The 24,210-nt window shown below is 41.7% G+C and overlaps 2 protein-coding genes across 9 annotated transcripts in view; one reads left to right on the top strand and one right to left on the bottom strand.

Moving 5' to 3' along the window:
* The window catches only part of fto (FTO alpha-ketoglutarate dependent dioxygenase), a 416,196-nt gene extending 401,364 nt beyond the window's left edge, over nucleotides 1-14,832 (bottom strand). The window contains exon 1 of one of the 3 annotated variants that reach the window (XM_043706996.1): nucleotides 14,782-14,832. In XM_043706996.1, coding sequence (XP_043562931.1) covers nucleotides 14,782-14,793 — 12 coding nt within the window. In that variant the 5' untranslated portion in view covers nucleotides 14,794-14,832. Of the gene's footprint in view, nucleotides 1-14,540; nucleotides 14,686-14,781 lie in introns of those variants that run through there. The other 2 variants (XM_043706995.1, XM_043706999.1) reach the window with 2 other exon arrangements.
* A 267-nt stretch (nucleotides 14,833-15,099) lies between these two features.
* rpgrip1l (RPGRIP1 like) overlaps nucleotides 15,100-24,210 on the top strand; it is a 225,429-nt gene continuing 216,318 nt past the window's right edge. For 5 of the 6 annotated variants that reach the window (XM_043706988.1, XM_043706986.1, XM_043706990.1 and 2 more), the window contains exon 1: nucleotides 15,100-15,179. In XM_043706988.1, coding sequence (XP_043562923.1) covers nucleotides 15,159-15,179 — 21 coding nt within the window. In that variant the 5' untranslated portion in view covers nucleotides 15,100-15,158. Of the gene's footprint in view, nucleotides 15,217-24,210 lie in introns of all 6 variants that reach the window. The other variant, XM_043706987.1, reaches the window with a different exon arrangement.

Genomic DNA, 24,210 nt, shown 5'->3' with positions numbered 1-24,210 from the left:
TAGGTAGTAAGGAGGGAGGAGGTAAAAGAACAAGTGTTACCTTAGCCGTGATGCAAGAGAAGATACTACGGGAGGGATGAGGCAGTGTTAGGAATGATGGAAGAATGGCCCAGGGAGGAGCAGTCCCTGAGGAATGCTGACAATGGAGGAAAGAGGAACATGTGTTTGATGATAGCATTCTACTGAAGATAGTAGATATGCCAGAGGATGATCCTTTGTATGTGTAGGCTGGTTAGGTAGAAAGTGAGGACAAGGGAGAACCTATTTTTCTGGTAGGGAGGGGAAGACATGAGGGCAGAACTTCAGGAAATATGTTGGATACGGCTAAGGCTCCTGTCAACCTTGAATTCCTTTTCTTGAGAATTACAAGTCATCCATGCTTCACAGCCATACAAACGATGTGTTGAGAATGCATGCTTTAAAACCAGTTTTGTCTTAAGGGTCTGCTTAATGGTGTAGCATGTTTCATAAATCTGACAAAAAAGGTAGCAATTTTGCCTACATGTATCAAGTTCTACACTGTGGACCCAAGATAAAGGATTTACAGGGTGAGTGTAACATTGTCCCATGACCAGCACAGCCATTTATAGTCAGGGTCATATACATGTGAGAAACTGTCTTATGACTTTGCCACACCAAAGTTCAGGTGCAAAGAGCACAGCATCAGCAGCAGACTGAGGAGACGGGCAGCACTACAGCTGTGGTTAGCACTGCTGCTTCACAATGCCAGGCCCAGGTTCGATTCCAGCCTCGGGCGACTATGTGGAGTTTGCACATTCTCTCCGATTTCCTCCCACAGGCCAAACGTGTGCAGATTAGGTGGTTTGGCCATGCTAAATTGCCCATAAGATCCAGAGAAGTGCAGACTACACAGATTAGCCATTAGAAATCGAGGGTTATAAGGGTCCGGGGGGGGTGGGGCTAGGTTTCGGTGGAATGCTCTTCGCAGCACTGGTGTGGACTCAATAGGCTGAATAACCTCTATCTCCACTGCAGGGATTCTATGGCAGCAAGATCAAACAGAATGAGAGTGGAGAGTTCCCAGAATTTCTGGAATAGTCTTGTATAGGACTGAGGATCTGCAGCAACAAGGTAAAAAGGGAGCAGCGAGAGCAACGAAGTCCAAGAAACAGTGGGCAAAGTTACTTCAACAAAATCGACTTGTGCCTTCGCAAATGACAAATGGTGAGTACTGACTGGATACTGACATAAGTTTAGGCCACAGGTGCAGCTTAAAAGTTTTATACAGATAATTAATGTTTTAGAATTTCAAAACTAAATGTTTTCACTTGCTCGAGTTAAGTATTCAGTTTGTTTGCCTAACGTAATAAGGAGTCAGGGTAAAATAAAAACAAGGGTCCTTTTTTTTCAGTTACGAAATATTTGGGGAGCTCTGCCCCACGCTTTGTTTATCCTGCACCATATGTAAATCCTAGACACTCCCAGTGCATTAAATGTGCAGGAGATTCCTCCAGCTGGAGGATTTCAAAGCTTAGCAGCAGTTGAGGACACTACAAGTCATTCATGAAGCTGAGAGGATTGTGGATAGCATGTTTCAGGATATGTTATACAGTCATCAAGTCACAGAGTTATACAGGATAGAAACAGACCCTTCAGTCCAACCAATCCGTGTCGACCATAATTCCAAACTAAAATAGTCCCACCTGCCTGCGCTTAGCCCATATCCCTTCAAACATTTCTTACTCACGTACTTATCAAAATGTCTTTTAGAAGTTGTAACTGTAACAACATCCACCACTTCTTCTAGAAGCTCATTCCATGCTCTGTGTAGAAAACAATTATCCCTCATGTCTTATTTAAATCTTTCTCCTTTCACCTTATTTTCCTCCAGCAGCTTAATGAAATGTAAGCAGAGAAAAAAATGGGTGTCTGACAGACCCAAGGAGAACAACACTCAGTGAAGATATCCCCCCAAGTGCAACTCACTTACAAACCATTTTTCCATCTGGAAAACAACAATAGTGAAGGTTCCGCTGTTAAGGCCAGCCAAAGCCATATGAGGCAATTTAGGTGGTCCAGCAGCTCAGGGACAGAGAAACAAGTGTGGAAAGGCAACAGCAGCAAGGAATTTGTTAATAAAGGGAGTAAACAGGCATTTCTGCAGTAGTAGTCATAACTCTAGGGGGCTATTTTGTTTTCCAGGTGCTAGCATCAAGGATGTCATGGAATGGCTGCATGGCATTCTGAAAGAAAATGGTGAATAGCAAAGGTCATAGTCCACGTTGGAACCAATGAAAAGAAGAAAAATGAGATCCTGCAAGCAGGAATGTTATAGAAAGTAGGTTGAAAATTGAAAAGCATTACTTCAAAAGTAGTAGTCTCAAGTATACTTCTAATGCCACATAGCAGAGTTCATAAGGATAGCTGGATAGATGAGGCAGGAAAGAAGGCTTTGGATTCCTGGGCCATTAAGATCATTTCAAGGGAAATGAAACGGGTTACATCTGAAGAGGAATGGGAGGTAAGCTGTTGGGGTGGATTTAAATTACGTTGGTAGGATGATGAGATTCTGACAAGGAGGTCAAAGGGAAGAGAAGCCGAGATGGAATTTGAAGTTAAAACACAAGTGAGTCTGGAAAGCAGAGGACACAAAGGTTCGATTAGAAAGGAGTGAGTTTAGCACAGCTAAATGGAATATATTTTACTGCAAGGAGCCCGAGGAATAAAATGGAGCTGTGGGCAGAAATCGGCACTCAGGAGTATATTCTAACAATGATTTGGAGGTGCGGACTTGGACTTGGGTATGCAAAGTTAAAAATCACAACACCAGGTTATAGTCCAACAGGTTTATCTGGAAGAACTAGCTTTCAGAGCGCTGCTCCTTCATACCACCTCATGACGGAGCAGCACTCTGAAATCTGGAGCTTCCAAATAAACCTGTTGGACTGTAACCTGACGGGTGATTTTTAACTTTAATATTACAACGAAGTCAACAGAAAGATAGGCAGGATTAGCAGCTTAATGTACTAGGTTATAGAGTATTGAGGCAAGACACAAAAGGGGATAGAAGAGGACCAGGGTCACAACATTGATCAAGTAATCAATTGTACTAGTAAGGACGGATGATGTCTTGAATGAATCATTAAGGCAGACCATACGGGTAGAAGCAAAAACCAAAATGCAAACAGGCTGTTGCATGTGTACTACTGGCTCCAAATATTTAGGGCAAGATAGAAGATCAAACATTTAGAGTCATAGAGATGTACAGCATGGAAACAGACCCTTCGGTCCAACCTGTCCATGCCGACCAGATATCCCAACCCAATCTAGTCCCACCTGCCAGCACCCGGCCCATATCCCTCCAAACCCTTCCTATTTATATACCCATCCAAATGCCTCTTAAATGTTGCAATTGTACCAGTTTCCACCACATCCTCTGGCAGTTCATTCCATACATGTACCACCCTCTGCGTGAAGAAGTTGCCCCTTAGGTCTCTTTTATATCTTTCCCTAAACCTATGCCCTCTAGTTCTGGACTCCTCGACCCCAGGGAAAAGACTTTGCCCCTCATAATTCTGTAAACCTCTATAAGGTCACCCCTCAGCCTCCGATGCTCCAGGGAAAACAGCCCCAGCCTGTTCAGCCTCTCCCTATAGCTCAGATCCTCCAACCCTGGCAACATCCTTGTAAATCTTTTCTGAACCCTTTCAAGTTTCACAACATCTTTCCGATAGGAAGGAGACCAGAATTGCACCCAATATTCCAACAGTGGCCTAACCAATGTCCTGTACAGCCGCAACATGACCTCCCAACTCCTGTACTCAATACTCTGACCAATAAAGGAAAGCCTTCTTCAGAAAAGTGTAAGAATAAGAAAACTTATTGCACAGTTTTTAACTTTCCAAATATTAACTGGGGATAAATTTTCTTAAGTTACATCCAGCATAATCTTTTTAACTAATACACAGAAAGCCCAAAAATAGAGGGAGCAGTTCTGGACCTAACATTTGAAAATTAGCCCAAGCAGATGGACAGCATATCAGCATGAAAATGTGTTGCTGGAAAAGTGCAGCAGGTCAGGCAGCATCCAGGGAACAGGAGAATCGACGTTTCGGGCATAAGCGCTTCTTCAGGAATTCCTGAAGAAGGGCTTATGCCCGAAACGTCGATTTTCCTGTTCCCTGGATGCTGCCTGACCTGCTGCGCTTTTCCAGCAACACATTTTCAGCTCTGATCTCCAGCATCTGCAGACCTCACTTTCTCCAGCATATCAGCATGGTTGTATTTTGGAAATAGTGATCATTACTGGGTTAGATTTAGAATAGTTGTAGAAATGAATGGACTGGGAAAAAAAGTTCTAAATTGTGTAAAGACAAACTTTAATAAGATATGATTTGGTCAAGTGGACTGGGAGCAATTGCTTATAGAAAGAAACTATTAGAGCAATAGGATGCATACAACGAGCAAATGGGGAAAGGTTGGGATCAAGACCAGAGAAAATTGGATGCGAAGGGATATAAGGGTTAGGATTGATTAAGAAGAAAAAAAGAAACTTGAGAGATGGCTTTTAAAGGCATCAAAGTGTATAGGGAGAAACCGAGAGTACGGCATTGAGGTAGAAGAGCATTCATGATCATTCTGAATGGCAAAGCAGATTCAAAGGACTGAATGGCCTAAACCTGTTCCTATCTGTAATGATGATGTAATATGGCAGAGCTACTGGAGAAGAGCAAGGCGGAACTTAAAAAGCATATCAGAAAGCTCAGATAATGATAAAGTATTGGTAGGTAGAATAAAGGAAAAGTGTAAAAAGGGCAAGTGTATATCCACAGAAAGTAATGGTAAAGAGATCCATTGGGAGCCATAGAGGTAAGGTATGTGTAGACTCAGAAGATGTTGGCATCATCTTTTATGAATATCTTGAGAATCTTCACAATGGAAAAGGATGATACAGGTATAGACATCAGGGTGGAAGACTATGAAATATTAGTATAAGTCAACAGAAGGAGCACTACTAGTCAGTTTAACAACCTTAAAAGTGGGTAAATCCACAGGTCTGGTTTAGATGTATCCCAGGCTTTTGAGGGAGGCAATAGGGGAGATATCAGGGGCCTTGGCATTAATCTTCAAATCCTCTCAGGCCACAAGTGAGGTTTCAGCTAACTACGAATATCCAATTATTTAAGACAAAGGAATAGACCAAGAAATTAGAGGCTAGTCAGTCTAACCTCAGTGGTTGACAGGTTATTGGAAAATGCTAAGGCACAGAACATAACTGCTCTTGTAGTACAATCATAACGTCCCTGCCTCTGGGATAGAAGGTCTGGGTTCACATCTCACCAGCCCCAGAGCTGTGTCACATGTTCAAGCAATTAATTCAAAATTTTTTTTTGTGCTTAGAGGGAAACAAATTAATCAGGCGATCAGTTTTGGAAAACAAAACCAGGAGTGTTTATGAGGGTAATGCATTTGATGTGGTCTACATGGATTTTGGCAAGGTCCCTCATGGCAGTTTGGTAAAGAAAGTAAGAATCTTTGGGATCCATTGGACAGAAAAATTGACTGAGGCAGAAAGCAAAAGATGATGGGTGGGGGTGGCGATAGTACAATGTTCCGGTGACTGGAAGTCTGTTTTTAGTGAGGTTCCACAAGCTCACTGGCAAGGCCCATACTATGGTGGTGTACATGAAACATTATGATTTAAGTATAGGGGGTATGATTAAGTTTGCAAGTAACACAAAAATATCTGAGGTGGTAAATAGTAAAGAGGATAGCTGTAAACATCAGGAGCAAATCAATTGACTGATTAGATGGGCAGAGTATTGAAAATGACATTCAACTTGGAACAGTGTGAATTAATGCAATTGGGAGGGCTAACATGACAAGGGATTGCACCCTGGTAGGATGCAATGGTAGGACCCTGGAAACTAATGAAGATTAGAGGGACCATGGTGTGCATATACACAGATCCCTTAAGGTTGCATATGGGATAATTGCCTTTATTAGCCAAGCCATAGTATTCAAAACCATTGGAGGCAGTTATGCTGGAAATGTATAAACCGGATGGTAAGGTCACAACTGTAGAACTATGGGCAGTCGTTACATTATAGGACTGCATTACAGAAGATGCAGAGGAGATTTACTATGTTGCTGCCTGGGCTGAGGATCTGAACTATGAGGAAAGATTGGATATGCTGCTGTTGTTTTTCTTGGAGCAGTGAACATTTAGAGGGTACCTGATGGAGGTGTATAAGATAATGAGGGGCTTAGATAGGGTGGATAGAAAGGTACTTTTTCATTAGCAGAGGGAGCACAGATTTAAAATGAAATAGAAGGTTACAGGATCACTGAGAATATTTTTACAAAATGTATGGCCTTGAGTCTGGAATTCTCTGCCAAAAAAAGGATGGTTGAGCCAGAAAGTCTCATAATATTTAAGGAGTATTTAAATATTCATTTGCATTATCATAGTCTCCAGGGCTATGAGCCAAGAGTTGGAAAATGGGATGAGTGTAATCAGATCTTTATTAACCAACATGGACACTGGTTGCCCAAATGTTTTTTTCCACTGTGACTGAATTTTCAAGGAATGAAAATTGTTATGAACCCTCAGTGAAAAATCAGGACATGGATTGGCGAGGGTCGTAAAAGGTGGGTAATGTATTTAAAACAGCACAGCTATTACAACTTTGTTAGAGCTCCACAGCAGGCACCTTAGAACTTGGGACCCCACTTTGGGATGCCCTGTTGAACTTGCTATATAGCAATAACCTTTATCAGCAGGGGAGGAAAAATCAGGAACACAGAAATGAGGATGCCTGAATAGGATCTAGAGCACAACCGTGTTGCATTCATTCAATTTATCACTCTGAAAATTTGGCAGTGAAGCCAATAAACTGTACAGCAGTCAATGGAAGGGGCAAATGAGACTGGAAGGCTTTAGTGGACAGCCCATTCTTTCCAAAGCCTTGTATGGTCATGCTCTGCTTACAATATTGACACTTTGTGGAAATTTATGCAATAGAGAGGTATATACTTTCCTACATTTTTTTTTCTTTTCCCTGACTTATAGAGATCACATTCACAGTAGATCTGCATGGAAACTGTACAGTACTATACTGAGGTACATTGCACTGAATTAATGTGCAGTGAAGTCATGCAAAGTGCATATCCTCTTGCAATTTGGAATGTTCCACAGGATATCATCAAGGGGGTCACAGAAATGCTTTGTCTGACATGCTGGCTGTCAGATGAAGTTGGTGCTTTGGCACATGTGATATTAACTGTGTAACTGTAGGGATATGAAGTCCTCTATGGTTGGTACTGACTACTCAAGTAAGTGTCAACCAACTCCTCACTGTAAAACCTTACTGTGCATGATTTTCAGTGCTCTTTCCAAGCCTATAGAAGATGTAAGTGACCTCACAAATATAGTCTGTGATTGCATCCTCCAAGTGTGTTGTTCTGTGGCCCTTTGCACACGAGCAAGTACCTTTCCCTAACCCCTATCAGTGAAATGCTGCTTAGCCACAAATGCCCTCAAAAGGATGCCCCAACTTGATAACCTAAAGCTCCTCATCAACGCCAGTAATTTAACTTCCTCCATAAAATCCACATAAGTACTAAACTACCTCAGTAATCCTCACAGCATCAAAACCTCCCAAAAGGGCCAAAATATCCACACCCAAAAACCCTCAACATAGTATTAATAATAAATGCTTCAAGAAACTCCTCAGTAAACCTCTTACCACAGATGTAAATTTGGGTTGCTAGGAGAGGTTTCACTGATTAAATGGAGGATGCATGTTTTCTGACCTTATAATTTTTCCTTTGATAAAAAGGATATTCTCAAGGTTGCCATGAAGCATAGGTACCATCACAACTGACTGAAAAAGCCATCGATTATTTGACAGTGCACTTCCTGCACCATCAATGCATAGACTACTCAGTACCTCGACTGAAAAGTGGAATATCAGTACAGGAAGGAGGAGGAGTCCATCTTGGTGTTGCAAAATCCATTTCATCACATAGCAAAGTGCCTCCACCTCAGAAACACTTATGGAACCAAAACTGGGCTCTTCAGTCATAGATGTATAGCACGGAAACAGACCCTTGGTCCAACTCGTCCATGTCAACGAGAAATCCTAAACTAATCCTGTCCCCTTTGCCAGCACTTGGCCCATATCCCCCTAAACCCTTCCTATTCATATACCCATCCAGATGCCTTATAAATGTTAGAATTATACCAGCCTCTACACTTCCTCAACAGCTCATTCCATATATGTACCACCCTCTGCGTGGAAAAAGTTGCCCCTTAAGTCTCCTTTAGATCTTTCCCCTTTCACCCTCAACCCATGCCCTCTAGTTCTGGACTCCCCCAAGCCAGAGAAAAAAAAACCTGTCTATTTACTCTATCTATGCTCCTCATGATTTTATAACCTCTAGAAGATCACCCCTCAGCATCCGACACTCCAGGAAAAACAGTTCCAGCCTGTTCAGCCTCTCCCTATAGCTCAAACCCTGGCAACATCCTTGTAAATCTTTTCTGGACCCTTTCAAGTTTCACAACATCTTTCCTATAGGAGGGAGACCAAAATTGCACGTAATATTCCAAAAGTGGCCTAACCAATGTCCTCTACAGCTGCAACATGACCTCGAAATTCCTATACACAATGTTCTGACCAATAAAGGAATTCATCTAAAGACTCATCTAGCCCAACAACCACTATAACCAAGCAAGGCACTCAATAACTTAAGAACACCTTTACCTATATTCATACACATTTCATCTCTTAGCTCAGATCTAGCATCTCAAGACAGACATTTGTATCATATACAATATGAATAAAAGTTCAATTTTGCATTGTGCAACTTGAAAGGTAAAGTTTAAAAATGAAAATATTGTGAACAAAACTTCAAGAACTTTTTGGATGGTGCGTTGGCTCAGTGGTTAGCACTGCTACCTCACATAGCAAGGGACCCAGGTTTGATTCCACCATTGGGTGACTGTCTGCGTAAAGTTTGCATGTTCTCCCTGTGTCTGCATGGGTTTCCACCAGGTATTCCAGTTCCTCCACATAATCCAAACATGTGCAGGTTAGGTGGATAGGCTATGCTAAATTGCCCTGTAATGTCCAGAGATGTGCAGGTTAGGTGGGTTAACTATTATAAATGCAGGGTTACGGGGATAGGTTGGTGGTGGTGGTGGTGGGTGGGATGCTCTTCAGACAGACTCGACGAGCCAAATGGCTTCTTTCCACACAGTATGGATTCTATGATTCTATAAAACTGGTTTAATGAGCATCCTACATGTCTAAGGCATATGATGATTATAGATAAGGAAGATCATACAACATAAATGAATTCATCGATTCAGAGCATTCTGGAATCCCCTCCTGTAACATTCAATTCTTTCTTAAATGGTACATTTCCAGGAAAAGCTGGTAATTACTTCAGACCTTCAAAGCTATTAGGAAATTCTAATATTCCTCTGAAAATCAAGCAAGTAGTGCCAGCTTTAATAAAAATCAACAAAACCAGACATTAATTGATCCTTAAAAATTTATTTGAGAGATGTCGATTCAGCCAGCATTTATTTCTCATCCTTAATTTCCCAGAGGACAATAAAAAAAATCAACCACATTGTTGTGGATCCCATCCCTTTGACATTCAACAACACAACAAAACTGTGAACCACCACACCAGAAGCTTAACCAGTTGTATAATTATTAACAAAGCAAGGATAATACCGTCATTCGTGCCAGATCCATAATGTGTCTCCTCACTCCCCCTCACCCCGTCTTTCGTATTCATGATGTATTTGCATCTACCTAAATAAGTGCTTAATTCATTCTGGGGTATATGAATTTCAGAGATTACTGTCTCTGCTTTAAATATTTACCACTTGTGCTGTTATGGCTGCACAATATACTACTTAGATGGAGCACTGTAGAAATCTATCAAGCTTATTTCAATGCTACCACCCAGCCCCATCAGCATTACCACAAAAATGTGCAACTACATTATGGGAATACTATCACCTCCAACTCAAAGCTTTGTTACTGGAAAACCATCTTTCTTTCTTTATCAGAGCTGACTCAACACCTTAGAATTAACATTCTGGTGGGAGCAATGACTACAAGAACCATAGGACCCCCAGAAAAGGGGATAAGAATACATGAATTTTTGATGACCATTGTGGGCATATGGGCCAAAGAACTTCTTTCCATGCGTAAAACTCAATTACAACAGTTTGAAACCCAATAACAATTTCTCAGAAGAACAAAAGTGTGGTTTTGCCAATTATGAATGTAGAACAATGGTTTAGTCCATCAACTCTGTCTGCCCTTTAAAAGAGCAATTCATTCCCAAAAAAGAACTGCAATTTCATTTTCTTTATCCAAATCGCTTTTGAAGATTACTACTGATTCAGCTAATCAGATATTAAATTCCAAATCTAGTGGACTTACAAAATTTCAGCCTTTTATTTCTGCTTCTTTAACTTAAGTCTGAGTCCTCTCGTAATTTATCGTTTGGCCATTGGGAAGTTTCTATTTTCTACAAGCATATGAATTAAGAGAAGTAGGCAAATCAGCCCCTCAACCTTTTTTTCTGCCTTCAATTAGATCATGCCTACCTCTAATAGCCTTTCACCTCCTTGCTTAAAAAGAATCTATCTACCTCTACCTTAAAAATAACAGAAGACTGCTTCTTCTGCATTTTCGGCAAGAGTACTCCAAAGACACTCAACCCTCAGAAAACATACTTTGCATAATGTTTTAAATGAGCAATCTAATTTTTAAACAGTGAACCCTGATTCTGATTCTGCCATAAAATGAAATATCCTTTCCACATCTAACCTCAAGAGCACTCACGAACGTATATATTTCAATCAAGTTACCTCTTACTCTTCTAATCTTAAGCAAATTCAGGCTGAGTCTGTCCAACCCTTCCCTGTAAGGAAAGCCATCCAGTCCAGGTACTAGTCTGGTAAACCTTCCCTGAACTGTCAATACATTTATAGACTTCCTTAAATAAGATGACCAACAAAGTGCTCAGTTCTCTAAATACTGTCTCACTAGTGCCCTAAGTGAAACATAATCTTCCTAATTGTACACAATTCCACTCACAGTAAATGACATTCTATTGACAATCCTAACTATTTTCTGTGAGATGTACAAGCCTTTTGCAATTCACACATTAGAATATCCAAATCCCTCTGCATCTCACGCCATTTAGACAATATGCTTTTCGAAGTTTCCTGAAAAGTTCACATTTTGACATTTTATACTCCATTGCCACATCTTTGCCCACTCACTTAATCTATTGATATCCTTTACCACATTTAAAGGTTTCATGTCATCTGCAAATTTCGAAAGAGTTTTTCAAATTATTTTTCTGTTTAAAGGATTTTAGAATTATCATTGCACTTTGAAAGTTTGTTATTATTTTAAGAACATGAGATTCAATTTGCATATGTTGTTCCTTAACTTACATATTCAAAATACTAGATGTAGGATAAAAACAACGACAACATGAGGAACTCACAAATGAGATTAACAGTGCTGAAATCAAGGAAAGGCTCGGGGTTGAACACAGTGTCTAATTAAAGCACTGCTGAAAAACAAAAGTTGAGTTCAGAATTTTATAACAGAACAGCAGAACACAACAACATTAAACACTGAAGAATTCTGGTCGTTGAGACAAGAGATATTCATACTCAAGAAAGTGTCATGACACTGATGCTGAATATTAGAATCACAGAATTGTCACAATGCAGAAGGTGACTATTTGACCCATCAGGTCCACTTCCCAAATGAGCATTATGCCTTTTCCCTGTACAGTACAAATATTATCTAAATAATATAATGCTTTCTTTAATGCCCTGACTGAAACACCACCCTAATTACTTGTGAAAATGAATTTTCGTACGTCACATTTGTTTTTTCTGCAGATCGCTTTTAAATTTGTGCCCTCTCACTACAAGTCCTATTCTAAGATGAACTGTTCCACCTCACCAACCTTTTCCAACAATCTCATGATTTTAAAAATCTATTAAATTTGTCCTTGGAGAAGACTTCTCCTAAAAGGTTAAGAACATTTGAGGTCCAGGTAGTCACTTAGACGAGTTCAGCTTAATCTCCTTCCTCTTGTATTCTATGCCCCTATTAATAGAGCCAAAAATATTGTATTTGTAATTAACCACTCCCCCACATGTCCTGCCACCTCGAGTGACTTATGCACACATACACACCCAGGTTGTTCTGCTCTTGCACCCTATTTAGAACTGTACTCCTTACTTTATAAAGGTCTTTCAGTTTGCCCAGTCAAAAGATACCACTTCACATTTCTCCAAATTGAACTTTACCTGCCACCCATGTGCCCATTCTTTTGAATGCCTATTGAAAACTGGGGATTATGACAAAGAATGAAGAATGTTCAGCTTTTTAGTTACAAAGCAACTTCAAAATAACCTCTGAAATATGACATACATGGTCCATAAAATTTACATTGTGTACTATCATTTAGCGTTAGCAAAGGGATAGATTTAAATGAATAAAATCTAAGATTTATATCAAGAACCTCTTCAAATGCTAGTGATTAAAATGATATGTGAATTAAACATATATCTAGGTTGGTGGTGGAGAAAACACAAATTATTCAATAAATACTTCAGGCTGTGATGGTATAAACTGTATGGTGTACTTCAATGGATCGAATGGTATCCCTCACTTTCACCTCCCTGGTGACCAAAGATTATACTTGATATGCCACTTGAAAGGAATGCAAGATTAGAGATATTGTCTCAAAAAAGTCATTGATCACAGAAAAATGCTGATGATTTTGTGTGGCTGTAGCCGCTGTCATTTCAATATTGAACAAATCTTGAAATTTTGTAGAGATACCAGTATCAGTTAAGGTGTACTTTGATCATCAAGGACATCAGGAATAATTACAAATTTTCTGCTGCACGAAAAATGGTTATTGATATATTTTGTCGATGAGTAGTTAATTTTGGTAATCCAGCATTGAGGACAATTTTACCCATATCATAAACATTACTTTAAAATGTCATTCCTTTAATTTAATCAATATTCCATTTATATAAAAATTTTAAACCATACATTGATTCCATAGACAGTATTTACATTTTTTTTTCCAAGGGTCTGTGTCCGTGCTGTATTAATCCATGATTCTATTCAACCTTTTAAAAGTTTCACTTACAATCAATGCAAAAGACCCCAAATAAGAATTCTGGTACAGGACTTCCAAAGTAGGGACCAAGACCCCAACTGGGAATCACAAGCTGACCTTCTGGGGTTGCGAGCTCCGTAGTAATCCAATGGCCAACTCCCCTCTGTCCATTTTCACAGGTCTTCATTTTCACCCATCTTTTACCAGGGGAACATGACAATTTTTAAGCCTCAAAATGGGGTCATCATAGAAAAAAAAGTTTGGGAAGTATTGCTACAGCTCATCACAGAACTCTCAACATCTAAAGGCCCACTTACAAGAGCTATAATTCCACCCACAATACAATTGAAATGAACGTAATTGCAACTTCATAATGCATCAAACAGTCTTCAATCTGATGAGAACTATGTGACCAGGAGATTAGATACTTCAGGAGCATCTTATAGAAATGTTATAACCTGTAGTTAGGAAAAAGATTTAGTACAAACAAGAAAGTGGGGTCAGTCATGATCTTATTCAATGGTGATGCTGGTAAAAAGGGCTGACTCCTGCTTCTATGTATTCAAGCTTGTGATTTAATTCAGTACCTTCTCAAAAGCCTTCACAAATTGCAAGAAAGCTCAAATAGTTTGCAAGTCATTATTAATCAGGTATTATATTCAGAATTTACACCATGTACTTTAGGTTATGTAACTGCCCCACTATGAGTGGGAAAAACAACAGAAGCATACTTTTAGCAGCAACTATGAGAGAGAAGCATTTCAGTAACTTTGTTGCTCCTCAGATACTAGGGGCCTGAAAAGAATACTTCCAATATTTTGTTTTCTAATTTTCCACCAACAGTATTTTCCTTTTAGCTCAACTGACGAGTATGATGGTTCTACAAGAATTAACTAAGATAAAAATAATTAACAAATCACCAGACTTTGGTATTCACAAAGTCAGAATTTTGGCACAGGCAGAAAGCTAACGACTAGTGATGGATGATTTTTCTGTCAATATTATGCATGTGCACGATTATGGTCCTCGTGCTCAAGTTGTTTGGAATGACAGTACGGTTTAGCAACGCATTTTCACGAAGAGTTGTGTGATTAACTCATTCTTTTTTTTTCCTCAAAACATTAACAAACATGAAGAGACATTCGAGCAGGACAGTCCAGGTGGGTTTTTTTAATTCTGTGACAGAAGCTACTAAACTCATACTGCAAATAGTAACCTACAGTGCACAAACAGGGCTCAAGGCCTAAATGAGGCGTGTGCACCTCCAAATCATGGCAACCCCCTGTAATTAGGAACAGTTTATTTGCCGACAGACTTGCTTCCAACTCCAAACACATCCAACACACACACTGACCCTGACAGAGTTCTAAATGCTCGAGCTGTACCTTACTCTCTTTCGCTGTGTCGTATTTACTGAACCTTTTCATCCTCGACCCGTATCCTGTCCGCGGTCAGTTTCAACACGCTCACCATTAACATCCCAACATACACCGCGAGTCATGCACCCTTTCTACCTGCTCGCTCTCTCTTGCCCTCCCCCTCCCCCCCCGCGCGGGAGAAGAGCTAACTATCACCCGTCCCTGTCCCCCGTCGAGCGCCAACACGGCGCACTCCACAGGCTCTTGCCTCGGGCTGCATGTCCTGTCAAGCAAACTAACCAACATCTTTACTCCCACTTAACCAACACGCGCGCACATTTCCGAACAGGCAAATATACTGCCCCGTGGGCCTGACTGACGTCACTCCTCACCAATCCCGAGCCAGAGTTTCTCGTAGGCTCAAACCAATCATCCGGATACATTCAATGTCAGCTTGACTGACATTGAATGTATCCAATCGGATCAAGATCATCTAACGATGGTATCCGGTTCGTCCCGCGTAGACCTCTGGGAATTGTAGTCCCATCAATACCATTCAATTTGAGGATGATCCGGGGACTACAAGAACCAGCATGCCTCACGCTCGAAAGTCGCCGCTGTCGGAACGGAACCGGAAATGGACGTATGCTAGCAACTGTCGTTGAGGTAAATGAATCCGTAAATTGCTTGACAATTGTATTTGGTAAGTTTCATAGCCTTTGTTTACTACCTACAACAGGGGTTGAAGTACCATCACTGAGATTAAACGATTGGTTGACCTGTATGCACAGTTTAAAGAGCATACGCATTTAAATTCAATTTTTCACACTCGTCCCCAGTTTGAGTGTACTGGAAGAGAGTGAGGACTGCAGATATTGAAGATCAGAGTCTAAAAGCGTTGCGCTGGAAAAGCACAGCTGGTCTGGCAGCATCCGAGGAGCAGTGGAGTCGATGTTTCGAGCATAAGTTCTTCATCACGAATGGAGGGCAGCTGAGAGATAAATAAGAGGGGGTTCGTGGTGGGAGGGAGCGGTCGGGCTGTGGGGAAAGGTAGTAACAAATACGATAAGCAGATTAAGGTGGAGGCTGGAGCGGATAGGTAGATCAGACCAAGAGGGCAATGCCAAGTTGGAGTGATTTAACTAGGATAAGTTTGGGGGAGGGGAGATAAGGAAACTGATGAGATCGACGTTGACTCCTTGTGATTGGAGGGTCCCAAGGCTGAGGATGGGGTGTTCTTCCTCCAGGTGTTGGGTGGCTAGGATTTGGTGGTGGAGGAGGCTCAGGACTTGCAAGCCCTTGGAAGAGTGGGAGGGGGAGTTGAAGTGCTGGGCGACAGGGTGGTATGGTTGTTTAGTGCATGTGTCCCAGAGATGTTCTCTGAAACTTTCTGCAAGTTAGCGTCCTGTCTCCCCAATGTAGAGGAGACCACATTGAGAACAATGGACACAGTAGATGAAGTGTTTCGAGGTGCAGGAAAATCTCTGCCTGATGTAGAAGGATCCTTTGGAGCCTTGGATGAAGGTGAGGGGGGAGGTGTGGGCACAGGTTTTACACCTTTTGCAGTTGCAAGGGAAGGTGCATGTGGGAGGTGGTGCCAATACAGTCATTTTCTGCAGTAACACCAGCACCATTCCCCACCTTTTCCTCAGTTACGATCACTGCCAGAACCGCCACTGAAAACACCACAAAATGACCCGTCACGTCACTTCTGCCCCCGTGGTTGCCACCGCCTCATCCACTTCTCCCCCCACCGGCATCACTTACCAGAACACTGCCGACGAACACGCAGACACTGCTGAAGTCATACGGACCGTCACTTCCTTTGGTGACAACCCCCACAATACTATGACCACACCCACTCCAGAGACAGTCGTCGTCCCCACTCCCAACTCAAGCCCACACTAGCTCCTTCCACCCCACCAACCTCAGGATACAATGTGTCATCCTCCACCATTTCCATCACCTACAGTCAGACCCCACCACCAGGGAGATATTTCCCTCCCCATCTCTTTCAGCATTCCACAAAGACCATTTTTCTGTGATTCCCTCATTAGGTCCACCCTCTCCACTCCCAGCACCTTCCCTTGCCACTGCAAGAGGTGTGCCCTGTAAAACCTGTGCCCACACCTCTCCCCCTCACCTCATCCAAGGTCCCAAAGGATCCTTCCACATCCGGCAGAGATTTTCCTGCACCTCCAAACACCACCTCAGCTACTGTGCCCATTGCTGCCGATGTGGTCTCCTCTACATTGGGGAGATAAGGTGCCAACTTGCAGAACGTTCCAGAGAACATCTCTGGGACACATTCACTAAATAATCCTACCGCCCTGTGACTGAACACTTCAACTCCCCTTCCCACTCCACCAAGGACATGCAAGTCCTGCACCTCCTCCACCATCAAATCCTAGCCAACTGACGACTGGAGGAAGAACACGGCATCTTCTGCCTTAAGACCCTCCAACCACATGGAAGCAATGGCAATTTCACTGGTTTCCTCATCTCCCTCCCTTATCTTATCCCAGATCCAACACTGCAACTCGGCACCACCCTCTTGACCTGTCATACCTGTCCATTTTTCCATACACCTATCTGCTCCATGCAACACTCCGCGACCTATCACCATCACTGTCTATCTTCATCTACCTATCGTATTCCTAGCTATCTACCCCCAACCCCACCTACATCCTATTTATCTCTCAGCCCCCTTGGGCCCTCCCCACATTCCCGATAAAGGGCTTATGCTCAAAATGTTGACTCTGTTGCTCCTTGGATGCTTCCTGACCAGCTGTGTGTTTTCAGCACCACACGTTTAGACTCATGGGTGTACTGGACACATTAGACCATCTGGCAAATCTGGCTTTATAGCTTTAACTTTGAAGTTTAATAAATGCAGGGGTCAGTCATTGAACATGTTCCCTCGACCATGTCAATTTTCTTTAACAAAGGAACTCATTATTAGGAATGTATCACACACTCAGATTACAGCGCGATCTTGATCAGATGGGCCAATGGGCTGAGAAGTGGCAGATGGAGTTTAATTCAGATAAATACAAGGTGCTGTATTTTGGAAAAGCAAATCTTAGCAGGGCTTATACACTTAATGGTAAGGTCTTGGGGAGCATTGCTAAACAAAGAGACCTATGGAGTGCTTTGGTACGTGTATGGAATGAACTGCCAGAGGAAGTGGTGGAGGCTAGTACAATTGCAACATTTGGAAGGGTATATGAATAGGAAGGGTTTGGAGGAATATGGGCCGGGTGCTGGCAGTTGGGACTAGATTAGGTTGGGATATCTGGTCAGCATGGACAGGTTGGACTAAAGGGTCTGTTTCTGTGTGTACATCTCTATGACTCTATGACAGAAGGGTTATATATAAATGGCAATTTTGAAAGGTCTGACCACAATCAGCAATAAAAAAGCAATCATATCAAACAAAGAATTGCAGATGCTGGAAATCTGAAACACTAACAACTTGCAAGAGAAGCTCAGCATGTCTGGCAGCATCTGTGAAAAGAAAGTGGATTGAACATTTCAGATCCATTGGCCCATCTTCAGAACTAGTAGTAGCTTTAAAAAAAAAGCAGGGGTGAGGGAGATGTAAAGGAGTAAGTAATGGATGGAAACAGAACCCAGGGGCAGAGTAAGGCAATTAGATAGACAAAAGGATTATGATAAGGCAGGGAGAAAGACAAACTGTGAATAGAGACCATAAGTATACAAAAATGGTTTGGCTGTGCTCAAAGCAGCCAATGTGACAGATATGGAGATGTGTAAACGGCATGGAAGATGTTCAGACCCTAAAGTTATACAACTTAATATTGAGTTCTGAAAGCTGCAGGGTTGCTAAGCAGAAAATGAAATACTGTTTTTCCACCTTGTGCTGAGCCTCAGTGGAGCACTGCAGCAATACAACCTTTCTCCCCAACATCATTTTTTACAGTCCCTCAAACCCAGTGAAATACATATCACTGTTTTTATTTTTTCAATGACTTTTTACAGTTTTGTGGACTCCAATTCCTTTTCAATTCTGGCAGCCAGGAGACTCCTACAAAGTCTAACAATCTGAAGATTCTACAAACAAACAAACTGCCCTTCCATAGTTCCTGCTTCTTCAAGATGCACTCCATTTTGTAAAAAAGACAGAACAGGTGAAGACCATTTGAGATGTTTTTGAACTCTATATTGCAGCGTGTCACTGGAACAAACATGACAGTGAAAGTGCATCTTGAGCAAATGGCCTGCTGAATGAGTGTTCTGGTGCACACTTGGTTCTCATCATAATTCTATGGAGTCATTGTTTATTTCTACAGAAAGGGATGAGAAACCCTGTGCAAAGCATAGCCTTCTCCCCTCTGGAGCGGGTGGGGCAATGGGCATTGGAGGTGGGTTTGAATAGGTGCTGTAGATTAGATTGGTGAGAATGGACCAATCATGGGAGCTATCAAGAAACTGTACACCAACATAAAGTTCCTGCTTTTATTTACTTCTTTCATGGGTTCTGGGCATTGTTGACATGGACAACATTTGCTGCATGTTGAACTAAATGGCTTGCTAGGCCATTTCAGAACATAGAGTCAGTCATATCGCTATGGGTCTGGGTTCTCATGTTGGCCAGACCAGGAATGAAAATCAGATGTTCTTCCCTGACAGACATAGTGAATGCAAACCAGCTAATATTCTGGGGGTGGTAGGCCTTCTTGTCAATAAGTAGTCATGGTTGTTCCATGGGTGCTGTGATGACAACATGGGGACAGTTAACAATAATCCAGCTGTACTTTTGTGAATCCAGTGATGATAGTGAAAACATGTGCTGTCTGAACATCATTATTGCTTCACTCCTGAATCTGATGTTGAGTGCAGCCTTGGAAAAGTGCAGGGATGCCTTCTTTGTCTTCTCCATTGGCTTTCTGATATCCAAAGCCTTTGAGCTCTAATCAGATTATTGATTGTTCCTGCAAAAGCTTTCTTTGTTTCATGCACCTATCCTGGTTCATCAACATATGTGGCTGGTATGAGGAAACAGATCCTAAATCCTGTTCGCCTCTGTGATAATTTGGAACAAGTAAATTGTTGGACTGAGAACAAGCCCTTTAACAATCTTGATTGATCTTAACTATATGTGGGTGCCTTTGCAGGTCCACTGTTTCCCCACTCTTATCAAGTTTTCCAATATCATGAATATTGACAGGAAGCTATAATGTGAGATTTTGGCACTATTTGTTTTGGGCACCTGCCTCCATTCAGATCTGATTTCGTGGTAATGCCACTAAATTAGTAATCTGGAGGCCTACCTAATGCTCCAGGCACATGTATTTAACTCCCACAAGAAAAACTAGTAGAATTTATCTTGAATTGATAAATCTGGAATAATTGGTAGTATGGTATAGAATTTGGGTTCTGCTAAAATGAGGCAAGAAGTTGAACCTTTTCATCTTGCACTAATCAGAACTAGGATGCAAGGAGCAGAATTGAAAAAAGGGACACCAATTCATAAAGCATGAGAAGAAAGTACTGTTTGGTTGAGTGATCTTTTTCATGGAGGTGTAGCAGGAACAGTTGACAGTAAATCTTAGTTCTCAGAATACTGCAAAGAGTGGCAGTGTCCATGACCCTTTATTTACCAACCAAAAAAGGTGCAATGTATATATGAATTTCCTCTACTTACAGAATAGTCATGATAAACGGTGATCAGCAAGTTCGAGAGTAACATTTCATGATATAACTCTTAATCCCCAGGTTTCCTGGCAGAATTGCACATTTGTAACGTCCACAATCTTGAACGTGGTCTTATTTTTCAAGCAACACCCTGTAGTTTGGTATTTATTGAGTACATTCAATTTTAAATTCACAGCGGGGACACATAATTGTTGAAGTTATATATTTGTGTTTTGCTTTTGTGCTTTCTTATCATGGTACTTTGTCCACATGGTGCAGGGTGTATCTTTAATACCAATAATTTTGCAGAACAACATTTATTATTACCTTGTAACTGAAAATCATGTTTTTCAATCCATTGTTGGTTGTCATTTCCATTACCAGAAAAAAGTGTTCTTGTTTTATCACGGGGAATTTTAAGTTATGTTACTAAGTCTCTCAATTTGAACAAGAAAATATAAAAATGTTGCAGTAGAATGTAATGCCAAGCTGAAAGAAAAGGAGTCGAGGTTGATTAAAAAAGTCAATGTATAATTACAAGAAAACAAAACAAAACAATGGATGCTGGAGATCAGAAACACACTAAAACAGAAATTGCTGGAAAAACGCATTGGGTCTGGCAGCATCTGTTGAAAGTTAACGTTTTGAGTCCAGTAATCCTTCTTCAGAACTGATATAAAACTTTTAACGTGTAAGTACAATTACATAAAGAACTTAGTACAAAAACTTTGTACAAAAAAGTAAAATTATTTTGAAAAATTTTGACATCGGCACTTTGAGATGCTGTCTTTAATAGATTCACTGCAGTCATGTATTTCTCAAAAATACCAGACACAAACAAGAAATCTTTTAATACGATTAATGTAGTTACTTTCTTTTTGATTTTTTTTTGGTAATTGTGATAGTGATCCAATGGTAACTGTAAGATACTTTGTTTGCATATATGTAGAATTTAATTTTGTGTTTTCACTTTCTTTTGATTTATACCAATTCTTCCCAGAATCTTCCTGGTGTCATGCATTTTCATGCTTCAGATTTTGTGTGACCCCGGCTAAAAAATTTGGCAGTGTCGGAGATTGAGTTGCAGAGGTGAGGATGCAGTGCCCCTGTATCCCCCTTCGATCTCTCCTTTCATTCACCACCACCCCAACTCTCCCTCCCTTTACCATCTCCCTATCTCTCTCTTCCCTTTCATCACCAGTCCTATCCATCCCTTTGTTCACCATCATCTCATATCTCCCTTCCTTTATCACTGCTCTAATCTTTCCCTGGCATCAAATTATCCCTCCCTTCACCATCTTCACATCTGTCCTTCTCTTCCCAGCCCTCATTTCTCCCTTCTTCACTACCTTCATACTTCCCTCCTTCACTATCAACCCCATACCTTCTTCCCTTCACCACATTCCCCTCCCTACCGTCTCACATCCTCCCTCCCCGCCCCAATACGGTGGTTAATGAAAAAGCATGGAATCTTCCCATAAAGGCTGTTGCACAGCAGGAATCTGGCACCATTGAATAATCAATTAAGCCATGCCCTTCAATAAATGCCTCCACTAAGTAAGCATTTCAAAGGTGCCACACAGCTGTCAGGGATCAATCTGATCTCCACAACTGTCATTGCTGCTTCAGAGCTTGGTGACCCCAGAGTTTTGTGTCTCGACCCCATTTGGGAAACCTCAACGAGTAGATTTGAATTTGGACTGTAGAAACAAGAAATGAAATGGTTACAAAAACAGAAGTTGCTGGAAAAGCTCAGCAGGTCTGGCAACATCTGTGAAAAGAAATCAGAGTTAACATTTCAGATCCAGTGACCCTTCCTCACAACTGATGCTGCCAGACCTGCTGAGCTTTTCCAGCAAATTCTGTTTTTTGTTTCCAATTTACAGCATCTGGAGTGAAATAATAATATGATTAGGTCAATTATAAACAAGTTCATATCTGAAATTTTATCAGGGCTACCTCAATTCTGGACATATTGTCCATTATAACTCTTCTTATATTATTAAGAGGAATATAAGAAATACAAATAAGATTGAACTATAACGTTCCTCAGCATCGTGCGCCATTTAATAGAATCTTTTGCAATAAATTCTGTGTCTTGAGAGATCTGCCCTGCTGAGCTCTGCACCAGAACCCAAAGAAGGTGATGCATTCACCCTCCCTTCCTTACCTATTGTGGTAAAAATTGATAGCTTTTAATCCCCAGAATTGCTGTATGTTAGTTTTAAGTGAGTAGGAAAAATGACTAAGGGAAAAGGATTACAAGAATTGTAACCAGCAGGGCATTCCTCTGCAGCAACGGATATGCCTGCGGCCGCAGCGTTCAGCTCTGTGAATACTCCAGGGGACTTGCCTGTGGAGTTGAGCCTGGTCTCAGAATTCGTGAAACTCTGAGAGAAGATCGATGGAGGAGACTGGACCCGTGCTGGAAACAATCTCAGCCATGCTACAGAAGCATAATCATGAAATCCACCGTCTCAGGCAGCATGTCATGCAGGTGGAACAGTGGAGCGCGGCTTCTGAAACTGCGGCAGAATCCTCAGCGGGTCGGGTCCTGACCCTGAAACAACAGGTACAGGCCTTAGTAGAGCAGGTTGACGACCTTGAAAATCGAGGCCGTCAGAAGAACATCTGCTAGTCGGCTGCTGGAATGGGAAGAAGGCCAGTTCGTCAACTTCTTGGAGCAATGGCTCCTGCAGTTTTTGAAGCTGGAAGTCGGAGCGGGCCAGGTGCAGGTCGAGTGAGCCTGCCGGGTCGCAATGCACATGCCCGGATTGGACCAGCCCCTGCCCGGTCCTAGTGCAACTCTGGTACTATAGAGATAAACAAATGGTGCTGGAAACTTCGGGAGCACTGGGGAAGGACCCACAGGCTCTGATATACAAAGGATCACGAATTATGTTTTTCCAAGACTTTTCTGCGGCTGTGGTCCGCAAGAAGAAGGCCTTTGATAAGGTAAAAGAAAGCTGAGGGACTTCAATATTAAGCACTCCGGAAGATATCCGGCAATATTGTGTTTCAGCCTAAGAGGGTCCGTTTTTAATTTTGACTCACCGGAAAAGGCAAAGGACTTCCTGGACACCTTAAAATAGACTGGCTGGTTCAAATAATACTGACAATAGTGTTCGCTTTGTTTTCTCTGTAGTTTGCCTGGTTCACTTGGTTTTAATATGTAGGGTTCCCATTTTTTCTCTCTCTTCTCCTTTCATCCTCCCCTCCCATTATCCTTTGTTTTTCTATCATTTCCTTTTTGTTTCTCTCTTTAGTACGGGATGGGGGTGGTGGGGGGTTGGGGGAGGCAGGGGTTTTAATTTTTTACCAGGATTGCCTCGTGTCAAAGTATGGATGGGATGGATTGAATGGCAACTTCTAATTTTCTTGTTGTAAGATGAGTGTAATTTTTTTAAACTTTGTTTTGCCTGGGTTTGGGATGTGGCTTCAGCTAGAAGAAGCCATGGAGGGGTTAGTGTGTAAAAATAAGCCCCACCTGTGGGCAAGGGGGAAAGTCTCTTATTTATGTTATATATTGGTTCATTGTAGAAGTAGTTATACAGTCATAGAGTCATAGAGATGTACAGCATGGAAACAGGCCCTTCGGTCCAACCTGTCCATGCGGAGCAGATATCCCAACCCAATCTAGTCCCACCTGGCAGCACCCGGCCCATATCCCTCCAAACCCTTTCTATTCATATACCCATCCAAATGTCTCTTAAATGTTGCAATTGTACAGCCTCCACCACATCCTCTGGCAGCTCATTCCATACACCTACCACCCTCTGTGTGAAAAAGTTGCCCCTTAGGTCTCTCACCCTAAACCTATGCCCTCTAGTTCTGGACTCCCTGACCCCAGGGAAAAGACTTTGTCGATTTTTCTTATCCATGCCCCTCATAATTTTGTAAACCTCTATAAGGTCTCCCCTCAGCCTCCGACACTCCAGGGAAAACAGCCCCAGCCTGTTCAGCCTCTCCCTGTAGCTCAGATCCTCCAACCCTGGCAACATCCTTGTAAATCTTTTCTGAACCCTTTCAAGTTTCACAA

Source organism: Chiloscyllium plagiosum, chromosome 17 (genome assembly GCF_004010195.1).
Source record: "Chiloscyllium plagiosum isolate BGI_BamShark_2017 chromosome 17, ASM401019v2, whole genome shotgun sequence".
Lineage (NCBI taxonomy): Eukaryota > Metazoa > Chordata > Chondrichthyes > Orectolobiformes > Hemiscylliidae > Chiloscyllium > Chiloscyllium plagiosum.
The sequence above is the reverse complement of the archived record's forward strand: the minus strand, read 5'-3'. Positions and strand labels throughout refer to the sequence as shown.